This window comes from Scyliorhinus torazame, chromosome 2 (assembly GCF_047496885.1).
Source record: "Scyliorhinus torazame isolate Kashiwa2021f chromosome 2, sScyTor2.1, whole genome shotgun sequence".
Lineage (NCBI taxonomy): Eukaryota > Metazoa > Chordata > Chondrichthyes > Carcharhiniformes > Scyliorhinidae > Scyliorhinus > Scyliorhinus torazame.
This window is the reverse complement of record NC_092708.1, coordinates 351,472,747-351,486,248: the sequence shown is the minus strand read 5'-3', so window position 1 is coordinate 351,486,248 and position 13,502 is coordinate 351,472,747. Positions and strand designations below refer to the sequence as shown.

General features: G+C 53.1%; 2 protein-coding genes across 4 annotated transcripts in view; one reads left to right on the top strand and one right to left on the bottom strand.

The window, feature by feature from the left end:
* Positions 1–979, bottom strand: part of LOC140403327 (alpha-1-antitrypsin-like) — a 32,332-nt gene extending 31,353 nt beyond the window's left edge. For 2 of the 3 annotated variants that reach the window (XM_072491227.1, XM_072491236.1), the window contains exon 1: positions 587–979. The gene's annotated coding sequence lies outside the window, so the exon portion shown is untranslated. The remainder of the gene's footprint in view (positions 1–586) is intronic. The other variant, XM_072491208.1, reaches the window with a different exon arrangement.
* Positions 980–1,071: 92 nt separating this feature from the next.
* fancm (FA complementation group M) overlaps positions 1,072–13,502 on the top strand; it is a 238,962-nt gene continuing 226,531 nt past the window's right edge. The window contains exon 1 of the mRNA XM_072491173.1: positions 1,072–1,775. Coding sequence (XP_072347274.1) covers positions 1,211–1,775 — 565 coding nt within the window. The 5' untranslated portion in view covers positions 1,072–1,210. The remainder of the gene's footprint in view (positions 1,776–13,502) is intronic.

The window sequence follows — 13,502 nt, the reverse complement described above, 5'->3', positions numbered from 1 at the left end:
CTAAATGTTTGATTTACGTTGGTTGTCTAACTTCTCACCTAGCTAACGGTTTATTTAATTCAGAGCACTTTTTATGTGAATTGTCCTTAACAGAACCTTGTTCTATGTTCCTTTGACTCAACTGCCTTTCTGAGACATTCGTCTGGCCCTAGCTTAAAACTAACTCAAAGTTCTTTCTGTCCTCAGGTAGCCCTTGGTTGCAAAGGAACAGCCTAATTTTCCCTTTAATCCCTATTTGCTTCCACATCATAAAGCCTTATTGCTAGGGCAGCACAGTGGCACAGCTTAACACTGCTGCCTCACGGCGCTGAGGACCCAGGTTCGATCCCGGCCCCAGGTCACTGTCTGTGTGGAGTTTGCACAGTCTCCCCATGTCTGCCTGGGTCTTAGCCCCACAACCCAAAAGATGTGCAGGGTAGGTGGACTGGCCATGCTAAATTGCCCCTTGATTGGAAAACAAATTGGGTACTCAATTTAAAAAAAACATTATTGCCATACATGCATCTAAACCAACCTGAAGTCATTTAGCCTTTCAAATACAGAAACACAATAACATCCACAAATACAAAGATAGATTGAAAACTACCTTGTCCTGACAGGATATCCACTGTTGTGTGGCAGAATTATGCCATTGCCACTGAGGCGTTACCCCTGGCGGGAACGAATGAAGCCACCTGCGCCCTCGCAGGATCGGTTTCCATTCTCAGCCGCCTCCTCCCCTTCCAGACATCTCCGCAGTTTGCACTGACATGGAGGATGTCCGGCTGCCTTTTAAAGATGGCGACCGGGACGGAGCGCCTATCCGCACAATTAAGGACGCCGGGGACAGAAGGTACCGCGCGGTTTCCCCCATCAGCCTCCGCAGCCGGAAAGGTTCACACCCCGGGAATAGGGGCACCGGTGCTCTTCTCAACGAGGCCCGGAGAGACTTGGCGAAAAGTCAGGCCCAAGTGAGAGGGCCACCCTGTCCAGCGGGAGGCAGCCCGGAGCTCGTCTCCTAGCAACAGGGGTGGATGGACTCCTGGACGTCACTCAGATGCGCCGACCTCTCGACGTTACACAGATGCGCCGAAACCTGACGTCACGCACATGCGCCAGATTCGAATGCTGGGCTGAGCGGCGGCCAGCAAAACCAATATTCAAGCATCGGAACCTGCGTTAGACTAAGACTAAACCATGCCGCCCGACCCGCAGCAGCACTGAGGGGTTTATGGAAGTTTCTGGAATGAGCGGCGGGCGCCAGAGGACCTTGTTCCAGAGCTGGGGCGGCAAAGCGCCCGGATCCCAGTCTCAGGGCGGGAGGAGCGCTGAGATCGGGCCTGCGGGTCGCCCGGCCCAGACCAGGCGGGAGGAAGCCCCGGCACCGGCGGATGGCTTCCTGGACGGGGAGGATGACGACGTGCTGCTGGTGGCGGTGTTTGAAGCTGAGCGGGACCTGGCCAGCCCTAGGCCGGCCTCACACAGCCAGCCGCCCGCCACCCTTCCTGGCTTCGACCTGTCTTCTGGCGACGTGTGGATTTACCCGAGCAACTACCCGCTCCGGACATACCAGTACGACATTGCCCAGGCGGCCCTCTTCCACAACACGCTGGTGTGTCTGCCCACCGGCCTGGGCAAGACATTTATCGCGGCCGTGGTCATGTACAACTTCTACCGCTGGTATCCATCGGGCAAAATCGTTTTCATGGCGCCGACCAAACCCTTAGTCGCTCAGCAGATCGAAGCTTGTTACAAGGTGATGGGCATCCCGCAGGACCACATGACAGAGATGACAGGTAACTGATTTGTCAGATGGTGTTTAAACTGTAGGAATCCGCAATGGATTCCACAAGAGCAGGAAGGCCCTGGGTCAGCAAATCTGCATGAAGGCTTGGTACAGGCGTTGCATTTGCACCCAGTTTCTATGAGTTAGGGTAGTGTTGCCCAATATTTTAAGCAATAACCATATCTTTAAATCTTTTTCAAGAGAGATTCGCGCGATTAAAGATGGGAACTTTAGATTCCCTTCTTATTAGACATTACTTGCCCTTTTCCTTTCCCCCTCAACTGCTTGAATGTGATGTTACCACCCAAATACATGACCATCTTTCCCACAGCTTCATGTTTGAACTCTCCAACAGGATTCTGGCGCTACAATAGAACTAATAAAACCTTCACCAAAGTAATAAATGATTTCCTCTGTAACTGGAAACATGGTGCATTTTCCTTCCTTAACTTATTTCTGTCCTCTACCAATGCCTCTCCTCTTGTCCAGTTCAATGGGGCTACCTTTTTTGACCCTATTAACTATTTGATTATTGCCAGAGTATTTCCAGCTAATGAAGACCAAGTACCAGATATAATAGGACAGTATTAATTCCCAGCATTGTCCCCTCTCTAATGCTAGTCATAGAATTTACAGTGCAGAAGGAGGCCATTTGGCCCATCGAGTCTGCACCAGCCTGTGGAAAGAGCACCCTACCCAAGCCCACACCTCTACCCTATCCCATCTAACCTTTTTTGGACACTTAAGGGCAATTTAGCATAGCCAATCCACCTAACCTGCACATGGACTGTGGGAGGAAACTCACGCAAACACTGGGAGAACGGGCAGACTCCGCACAGACAGTGACCCAAGCCGGGAATCGAACCTGGGACCCTGAAGCTGTGAAGCAACTGTGCTGCCCTGCATAAACCTGGTTATTAGGATTACATTTTACATAGTCGGGGCCAGAGGATTGTAGATTTCAAATGTGGTAAGAGTGACTGTCGTTGATATTAAGGCTGTATTTGACCCAGTGTGGGGCCAGAGGATTGTAGATTTCAAATGTGGTAAGAGTGACTGTCGTTGACATTAACGCCGTATTTGACAAAGTGTGGTATCATGGAGACCTAGTAAAATTGAAGTCATTTGGGGTTTGGAGAAACTCTTCACTGGTTGGATTCCATAGCAATAGGATTGTTGTTGTTGACGGTTATTTATCTGAGTCTCTGGGTCCAACCATCTTCAGCTGCTTCATCAACTTTCCCTCCATCATAAGGGCAGAAGTTGATAATTAGAGTGTTCTGCACCATTTGCAACTCCTCAGCTATAACTCACCAACATTGAGGGCATTTAAAAGTTTATTGGATAAGCATATGGATGATAATGGCATAGTGTAGGTTAGATGGCTTTTGTTTTGGTGCAACATCGTGGGCCTGTACTGCGCTGTATCGTTCAATGTTAATGAAGAAATCAATATCCATGCAGCAGGGCCTGGACAACATGCAAGTTAGGGCTGATAAGTGACACGTAATATTGTGCCGCACAAAGGCAAGATAATGACCAACTCTAACAAAAGACTATCTGACCAACCTACCTACCCTGCAGCTTCATCAACATTCAAGAAACTTGATGCCAAATTAGTCAGCTTGATTGGCACTGCATCCACAACTTTTAACCATTCACTCCCTCTGGCACATAGGCAGCAATGTGTGCCATCTACAAAATGCACTGCACCAATTCGTCAAGGTACCTTTTGACACCACCTTCCAAACTGTTGACCCCTCCCAACTATTACAAAAGAGTAAGCACATGGAAACATCAACTTTTTTTTTTAATAAACATTTTATTGAGGTATTTTTGGTTTTACAACAACAACAAAATAAACAACGTACATAAGTCTAAAAACATAGTGCAAAAAGCCTGCTTCCTCCCTTACAGGTCCCACCTTTATTAACCCCTTACTCTAATCTAAACTAACCTCCCCCAACTTCTGCTGATGTTTAAGTTTCTGCAAAGAAGCTGACGAACGGTTGCCACCTCCGGGTGAACCCTAACAGTGACCCTCTCAAGGCGAACTTGATTTTCTCCAAGCAGAGAAAGCTAGCCATGTCAGATAGCCAGGCCTCCGACTTCTGGGGCTTTGAGTCCCTCCAAGCTAATAATATCTGCCTCTGGGCCACCAGGGAAGCAAATGCCAGAACTCTGCCTCTTTCTCCTCCTCGATTCCCAGATCGTCCGACACCCCAAAAAAATCGCCACCTCCGGACTCGGTGTCACCCTTGTTTTTAATACCGTGGACATGGCGTCCGCAAACCCCTGCCAGAATCCCCTGAGCTTTGGGCATGTCCAAAACATATGGACATGGTTCGCTGGCCCCCCCGCACACCTTGCGCAACTATCTTCTACCCCAAAGAACCTGCTCATCCGGGCCACTGTCATGTGAGCCCGGTGAACAACCTTAAACTGTATCAGGCTGAGCCTGGCGCATGTTGTGGACGCGTTGACTCTATTCAACGCCTCCGCCCAGAGACCATCCTCTATCTCTCCTAACTCCTCCCACTTGCGGGCAGCTCCTCAGTCTGCGTGTCCTCTGAGCCCATGAGCTCCTTATAGATGTCGGAGACCTTCCCTTCTCCCACCCACACTCTGGAAACTACCCTATCCTGAATCTCCCTGGGTGGTAGATGCGGGAAGGTTGAGACCTGTCTACGTAGGAAGGCCCGCACTTGCAGATACCTAAATTTGTTTCCCATCGCCAATCCAAATTTCTCCTCCAGCTCCCTCAAGCTAGGAAAGCTCCCTTCTATAAACATATCCCCCATCCTCTCAATTCCTGCTTCTGCCATCTCCGAAACTCCCCGTCCATCCTTCCCAGGACAAACCGGTAGTTATTGCAGATTGGAGACGAGACCGATGCTCCCTTCGGTCCCACATGCATCCTCCATTGCCCCCCCGACTCTCAGGGCTGCCACTACCACGGGGCTGGTGGAGTACCGTGCCGGCGGGAATGGCAGAGGCACCATTATCAACGCCCCCAAACCGGTGCCCTTGCATGATGCCACCTAATGAACCCCATCTGGTCCTCCCCAATCACGTCCGGAACAGTCTTCACTCCTAGAGGACAAAATTTTGGCCAATAGTTTGGCATGCACATTCAATAGGGATATCGGCCTGTAGGACCTACACAGCTCCGGATCATTATCCCGCTTCAGAATCAGCGAGATCGTGACCTGTTACACCGTCGGGGAAGCACCCCACGCTCCCTTGCATCATTGAATGTCCTCGTCAACATTGGCCCCAATACCCCAGTGAACCTTTTATAAAACTCCGCTGGGTACCCATCCGGCCCCGGGGCTTTACCCGACTGCATGGCCTTCCGCCCCTCCGCTATCTCTTCAATCCCGATTGGGGCTCCCAGCCATTCTACCAGCTCCCCATCCACCTTCGGGAAATTCAATCCTCCTAGGAAGTGCCTCTGGCCCCGTTGGGGGTTCCGTCCCATACACCTACTATAAAACTCCTTAAATGCCTTATTCACCCCTGCTGAATCTCCCACCAGGTTCCCGTCTCCATCCTTTACTTTCCCCATCTCCTTGGCTGCCTCCCTCTTTCTAAGCTGGCCTTCTCTCCATGCTCATAAATCCCCCCCGCCCATATCTTTCTCAGCTGCTCTACCGCCCTCCCTGTGGTTACCAAGCCGACCGTTCCCTTAAAAGCCCTGCCTCTGGGGTCTCCGCATACGTCCTGTCGCCCTGTAGTATCTCCTTTACCAGTCGGTCCGTCTCTGTCCTGTCTACCTTCTCCCTGTGGGCCCGTATCGAGATCAGCTCCCCTCTAACCACTGCCTTCAATGTCTCCCAGACCACCGCTGCTGAAATTTCCCCCGTGTCATTGACCTCCAGGTAATTCTGAATACATTTCCTCAACTGCCCGCACACCACCTCGTCCGCTAAAAGCCCCACGTCTAACCTCCAGTAAGGTGCTGATTACTGTCTTTACTAACCTGTTGGTCAACCCAGTGTGGGGCATGGTCTGAGATTATGGTCGCAGAGTACCCCGTGTCCACCACCCCCGTCAGTAGAACCCTGCTCAGAATAAATAAATTGATCCGGGAGTACACTTTATGCACATGTGAGTAGAAGGAGAACTCCTTCACCGTCGGTTGCCCAAATCTCCATGGGTCCACTCTCTTTCCCCCCCCCCCCCCAAAAAAAAAAATCTGCCCGTTTTTGAGCTTGACCGGTTTAAACCAGGTTCGATAACTGTATTAAAGTCCCCTCCGATGACCAGTTTATGCAAATCCAGGTCCGGTGTGTTCCCCAGCATCCTCTTTATAAACTCCACATCGTCCCAATTTGGCGCATACACATTTACTAGTACCACCTGCGCTCCCTCCAATTTCCCACTGACCATAATGTACCGGCCTCCCCCACCTGAAACTTCTACCACTCGCTTGTTGATCAGGATCGCGGCCCCTCTGGTCTTTGAGTCCAGTCCTGAGTGGAAAACCTGTCCGACCCAACCTTTCCTTAACCTAATCTGGTCAGCTACTCTATAGGTGCGTCTCTTGCAGCATTACCAAGTCCGCCTTCAGTCCTCTCAAATGCGTGAACAAGCGTGCCCTCTTGACTGGCCCATTGAGCCCTCTTACATTCCAGGTGATCAGTCTAGTGAGGGGCTCATCGCCACCCCCCCCCTTCGTGATCAGCCATCCCCTCTCTTGGGTCAGTCGCCATCCCGTGCCCCAGGCAGCCTCCGCCCCCCGACCTCCTCACTGTCCCTCAGCAAAGGTCCCTCCCTCATCAGCAGAACATTTTTCCTCCCTCTCCCCACTAGTAACAGCACAAAATAAATCAGCCCCTTTGATAAGCCTAACATCTGCTCACGCCCCACTACGCTTCTGTAAGCTAGCCCGCCCAGCTAGCCTGGTGGCCCTCGCCTCTGGCGCCAGACAATCTCCCACATATCGACCTCCCACCCCCCCCCCCATTCATACATACATATTCAAATGAGAAACAATCCCAACACAATTGCCCGACAGGGATAACAAAAAAAAACCAAGTTGAACACACAATAAAAATAAAGGATCAAACGAAAGATCCAGCATCTGAACAAACACACCTCCATCCCCCAACAGTGCAAATGCAAACTTTACCTTACTCAGCTCTGCAGCTGGCCCCAGATCCATGCAGCAGGCATAACAAATAACGTCCAAAAAAGCAAGAAACTTTTTTTTAAAGGAAAAACGCAGAAACATTACAGCAAAGTTCTCAGTCCGACACCAGTCCTTTCCTTTTCGCAAAGTCCAGCGCTTCCTTAGGTGACTCGAAATAGAAATGTTGCTCCTTGTGTGTGACCCAGAGGTGGGCCGGATACAACAGCCCGAACTTCACCTTTTTCATGAAAAGGGTCGACCTCATCTGGTTAAACCCCGCTCTTCTCCTGGCCACTTCTGCACTCAGGTCTTGATAGATCCGCAGGATGCTGTTGTCCCATTTGCAGCTCCGTGTCTGTGTGGCCACTGTAAAACGCACTCCTTATCCAGGTATCTGTGGAATCCCACCACCATTGCCCTCGGGGGGGGGGGGGGGGGGGGGGGGGGGGGGGGGGGGGGGGGGGGGGGGGGGTCTCCCATTCGCGGCTTCCTCGCAAGTGCTCTGTGAGCCCTGTCCATCTGTCCCCACCCCCCCAGCAGCTTCTCGAACATAGCTGCTTTGTATACCCCAGCGTCCGCTCCTTCGGACCCCTCCGGAAGTCCAATGAGCTTGAAGATCCTCAAGCTCTGCCGACGGGGGTAATTCTCTAGGTCCTACCACCTTCTCCAGAAGCCTTTTCTGCTGGTCTCTTAGCATCCCCACCTCCAACTCCACCGCTGTTTGATGTTCCTTCTGGTTAGCCAGTGCCTTCTCTACTTTCTGGATCGCCCGATCTTGGGCATCCAATCTAAATTCCAGCAGCGAAAATGCCTCTTTAATCGGGTCCAAGCAGTCCTGCTTTCTGCTTGGCGAAGCCCTCCTGGATCAACTTGCATCAACTGCTCCATGACTGCTGGGACGACAAGCCAGAGGTCCTGTCATCCGCCATACTTTCCTCCCGGTGCTGCTTCAGCCCAAGCCTTCTCTGACTTTCTGTTTCTGCCTTTGTGAGCACTTCTAGTCCTCCTCCCGATGCACCGATGTGGGAATTTAGTTCACAATTGCCTCTGTCATGGAATTTTTCAACTCCAGTCCGGTAAGAAATCGGAGGACAAGGTCCAAAAGATCAACCTGAGCGGGAGCCACCAAAGGGGCGACTTATTCCTTCATAGCCGCTACCAGAAGTCGGAAACACCAACTCTTAACAAGTTCCCCCGAAGCTGCAGACAATGCTGACGTGAAAATATATTGACATTCATTCACTGTTGCTGATTCAAACCAGGCAGAAATGGCCATATCCCATGAATGAGTTAGAGAAAATGTGGGCTTGATGATTTCAATTTCTGAGAGTGTCATGTGAGAGTGCCTTCAAGAAATGTGTGTTCATAAATGGGTATGTATATAAATATCTGTAGTGAGAGTAGCTTCAAGAAATGGGTGTTTACCACTGCAGTGGTGTCAGAAAGTGGGTGGAGCTGGGCTGTCTGTCAGCTTTTTTACTTTCATTTTAGGCTGTTTGCTGCAGGGTGTGTTTTAGTTTCGTTTTCAGAGCTGGATAGCTGCAGTCACAGCCAGAAGGTGTATGAGTTTCTCTCTGTAATCACAAGACTGTAAATCGATCCTGGTGATTTAAAACTAATAACAGTAGTGTCTTTAACCTGATGTGCTTCTGGTAAAAGGTGTTTTTAAAAAAAGAATATGTTTATTAAGAATTTTTCAACAAAATTTTCAACCATACAAACCCCCCCACCCCCGTAACACAAAGAAAAGAAAAGTCGCATAGTAAGACATAAACATATCAAATCAACGTAATACAGAACTTTGTACATTGGATTCCTCCCGCACATATCAACTTTCCTGAACATTTATGTATTTTCTTGCTCAAGTGCCCCCAGGAAAACCTCCTTCCCCGTCCACCTTCTGACCCCCCCCCCCTCCCCGCAGCCCCCCCCCCCCCCCCCCCCCTGCAGCCCCCCCCCCCCCCCCCCCCCCCCCCCACCCTCCGCACCTCCCCGCCCCCCGGGTTGCTGCTGCTGCTGACCGAACTTCATCTAACGCTCCGCGGGATAGTCTAGGAACGGTTGCCACCGCTTGGAGAGCCCATGCACAGACCCTCTCAAGGCAAACCGTATCCTCTCCAACTTGATAACCTTAAACTGTATCAGGCTAAGCTTGGCACATGAAGAAGAATTAACCCTACTCAGGGCATCAGCCCACAGACCCTCTTCAATCTCCTCCCGCAGCTCCTCCTCCCATTTACCCTTCAGCTCCTCTACCAAAGCCTCCCCCTCTTCTTTCATCTCCTGGTATATCGCCGACACGTTGCCCTCTCCGACCCATACACCCGAAATCACCCTGTCTTGAATCCCCTGTGCCGGGAGCAGCCGGAAATTCCCTCACCTGTCGCCTCACAAACGCCTTCACTTGCATGTACCTGAACGCGTTTCCCGGGGGTAGCCCAAACTTCTCCTCCAGCGCCCCTAGGCTCGCAAACGTCCCATCAATGAACAGGTCCCCCATTCTTCTAATCCCTGCCCGATGCCAGCTCTGAAACCCCCTGTCCATCCTTCCTGGGACAAACCGATGGTTACCCCTGATCGGGGACCACACCGAGGCTCCCATCGCACCCCTGTGTCGTCTCCACTGGCCTCAGATCTTTAGCGTTGCCGCCACCACCGGACTCGTGGTGTACCTTGTCGGCGAGAGCGGCAGCGGTGCCGTCACCAGCGCCCCCAGGCTCGTTCCTTTCCAGGGACGCCATCTCCAACCTCTTCCATGCCGCCCCCTCTCCCTCCATCACCCACTTGCGGATCATCGCCACATTGGCTGCCCAGTAGTAGCCGCCACCCAGATTCAGCAACGCCAGCCCTCCTCTAGCTCTACTACGCTCCAGGAACCCCCCTCCTTACCCACACGAAACCCATAATGCTCCTGCCTACCCTCTTAAAAAAGGCCTTGGCGATCACAATTGGAAGGCACTGGAATACAAAAAGAAACCTCGGGAGGACCACCATTTTAATCGACTGTACTCTGCCCGCTAGCGAGAGTGGCAACATGTCCCATCGTTTGAAGTCCTCCTCCATCTGCTCCACCAGCCGCGTCAAATAAGTTTGTGCAGGGGCCCCCCAGCTCCTAGCTACCTGGATCCCCAAGTACCGAAAGCTCCTTTCCGCCCTCTTCAATGGTAGGTCGTCTATCCCTCTTCCCTGGTCCCCTGGATGCACCACGAAGAGCTCACTTTTCCCTACATTGAGCTTAGAGCCCGAAAAGTCCCCAAACTCCCTTAGAATCTGCATGATCTCCACCATCCCCCTCCACTGGATCCGCCACATACAGCAACAGGTCGTCTGCATACAGCGACACTCGATGCTCCTCTCCCCCTCGGACCACCCCCCTCCATTTCCTGGACTCCCTTAATGCCATGGCCAAAGGTTCAATTGCTAATGCAAACAACAGGGGGGACAGGGGGCACCCCTGCCTCGTCCCTCGATACAGCCGAAAATACTCCGACCTCCGCCGATTCGGAACCACACTCGCCACCGGGGCTCCATATAGGAGCCTAACCCAGCTAATAAACCCTCCCCCGAACCCAAACCTCCGCAACACTTCCCAGAGATACTCCCACTCTACTCGGTCAAAGGCCTTCTCCGCGTCCATGGCTGCCACTATCTCCGCCTCTCCCTCACTGATGGCATCATAATCACGTTTAGGAGCCTCCGCACATTGGTGTTTAGCTGCCTGCCCTTTATAAATTCCTTCTGGTCCTTGTGAATCACCCCCGGGACACAGTCCTCAGTCCTCGTAGCCAGCACTTTTGCCAGCAACTTAGCATCCACATTGAGGAGCGAGATCGGCCTGTACGACCCACATTGCAGTGGGTCCTTATCCCGCTTCAGGATCAAAGAGATCATCGCCTCCGACATTGTCGGGGGCAGGGTCCCCCCCTCCCTTGCCTCATTGAAAGTCCTCACCAGCAACCGGGGCTAACAGGTCTACATACTTCCTATAGAACGCAGCCGGGAACCCATCCGGTTCCCGGGGCCCTTCCTGCCTGCATGCTCCCCAGTCTCTAATCAGCTCCTCCAACCCAATTGGCGCCCAAACCAGCCACCTCCTGCTTCTCCACCCTCGGGAACCTCAGTTGGTCAAGAATCGTTTGCATCCCCTCTTTCCCCCGCTGGGGGCTGGAATCTGTACAGCTCCTCATAGAAGGCCTTGAATGCCTCATTTACTTTCACCGCACTCCGCACCGTAGTTCCCTTTCCATCCTTGACTCCACCTATCTCCCTCGCTGCCATCCTCTTACGGAGCTGATGTGCCAGCATCCGGCTCGCCTTCTCCCATACTCATATGTCGCCCCCCTGTGCCTTCCTCACTGTGCCTCTGCCTTCCCTGTGGTCAACAGGTCGAACTCCGTCTGGAGACTTTGCCTCTCCCTGAGTAGTCCCTCTTCAGGGGCCTCTGCATATCTCCTGTCCACTCTTAAAATCTCCCCCACTAACCTCTCCCTTTCCTGCCCTCTCTCTTCTCCCTATGAGCCCTGATGGAGATGAACTCTCCCCTGACCACCGCCTTCAGTGCCTCCCATACTACTCCCACCTGCACCTCCCCGTTGTCGTTGGCCTCCAAATACCTTTCAATGCACCCCCAGCACCCTCCCGCACACTTTCTCTTTCTGCCAGCAGTCCACATCCAACCGCCACAGCGGGCCGTTGGTCCCCTCTCCTCTCCCAACTCTAGTTCCACCCAGTGCGGGGCGTGGTCTGAAATGGCTATGGCCGAATACTCCGTTCCCTCCACTTTCGGGATCAGTGCCCTGCCCAGAACAAAAACAACTATCCGGGAGTAGGCTTTGTGTACGTGGGAGAAAAAAGAAAATTATCTGGCCAAAGGCTGGCAAATCTCCCACGGATCCACTCCTCCCATCTGGTCCATAAACCCCCTAAGCACCTTGGCCACAGCCGGCGCCTTTCTGGTCCTAGATCTGGAGCGATCCAGTGCTGGGTCCAACCCAGTGTTGAAATCCCCACCCATTATCAAGCTTCCTACCTCCAGGTCCGGAATACGCCCCAACATACGCTTCATGAATCCAGCATCGTCCCAGTTCGGGACGTATACATTTACCAATACCACCCACGTCCCCTGCACCTACTGCTCACCATCCCGTATCGACCTCCATTGTCCGCTACTATGTTCTTGGCCTCAAAACGTCACCCGCTTCCCCACCAGTATTGCCACCCCTCTATTCTTCGCATCCAGCCCAGAATGGAATACATGTCCTACCCATCCCTTTCTTAACCTGACCTTATCTGCCACCCTTCAGATGTGTCTCCTGAAGCATGACCACGTCTGCCTTCAGTCCCTTTAAGTGCGCGAACACTCGGGCCCTCTTAACCGGCCCATTTATGACCCTCACATTCCACGTGATCAGCCGGATTGGGGGGCTTCCCCCCCCCCCCCCCCCCCCCCCGCCGACTAGCCATCTCCTATTTTATGGCCCGTCCCGTGCCCGCGCCTCCCCGCCACCCTCCAGTCCCCCAGACTGGGAACCCCCGCCCCGACCACCTCTTCGTTTTCAGTTCCCCCTCGGCCAATGCAGCAGCAACCCTATTTCCCCCCCCCTCCCGCTAGATCCAGATCTAGCTCTTTTGCTCCCCCCCATAATCCTTCTGTAGTCAGCTGACCCCGGCTCCCCCCGCCTTCCCCGTTGCCCCCCTCCCCCCCGCCCCCGGTGTGGAAATCCCTCCTCTTCCTTGCGTCCCTCCCTTCCCCCGCCCTTCCCTAACGTGGGAAAAAGCCCGTACTTTCCTGAGCCAGCCCCACCCCCTGTGGCGCAGCTCCTGTTTCGGCCTTATCCCAAGTCCCCCATCCCCGAGTCTCACCTCCCTCCAGCACCCACATTCCTCACAGTCTCCCCATCAAAACTCTTCCCCCATCCCCATCCATCGTGAAACATTCTTTACCCATATTTACAACCCTGTATACAGTCAACATCTCCCCCACAACCACAGACCCTCAGTTTGAGTCCAATTTTCCGTTTGGATAAAGGTCCAAGCCTCTTCTGGCGTTTCAAAATAGTGGTGTCGATCCTGATATGTGACCCACAGTCGCGCTGGCTGCAGCATTCTGAATCTCACCCTCTTTCTATGCAGCACCGCCTTGGCCCGGTTGAAGCCAGCTCTCCTCTTTGCCACTCCGCGCTCCAGTCCTGGTAGACTCGGATCACCGCATTCGCCCATCTACTGCTCCGCTCTTTCTTGGCCCATCTCAGGACACTTTCTCTGTCTGCGAAACGATGGAACCTCGCCACTATCGCCCTTGGCGGCTCGCCAGCCTTGGGCCTCCTCGCCAGGACCCGGTGAGCCCCTTCTAGCTCCAAGGGGCTCGGAGAGGCCTCCGCACCCATCAGCGAATGGAGCATCGTGCTCACATACGTCCTGGCATCGGCCCCCTCCACCCCTTCAGGGAGACCCAGAATCCGGAGATTCTTCCTCCTCGACCTGTTCTCCAGGACCTCGAATCTCTCGGCCCACCTCTTGTGCAGCGCCTCGTGCGCCTCCATCTTCACCGCCAGGCCCAAGATCTCGTCCTCGTTCTCGTTGGTTTTGTCCCTCACCTCTCGG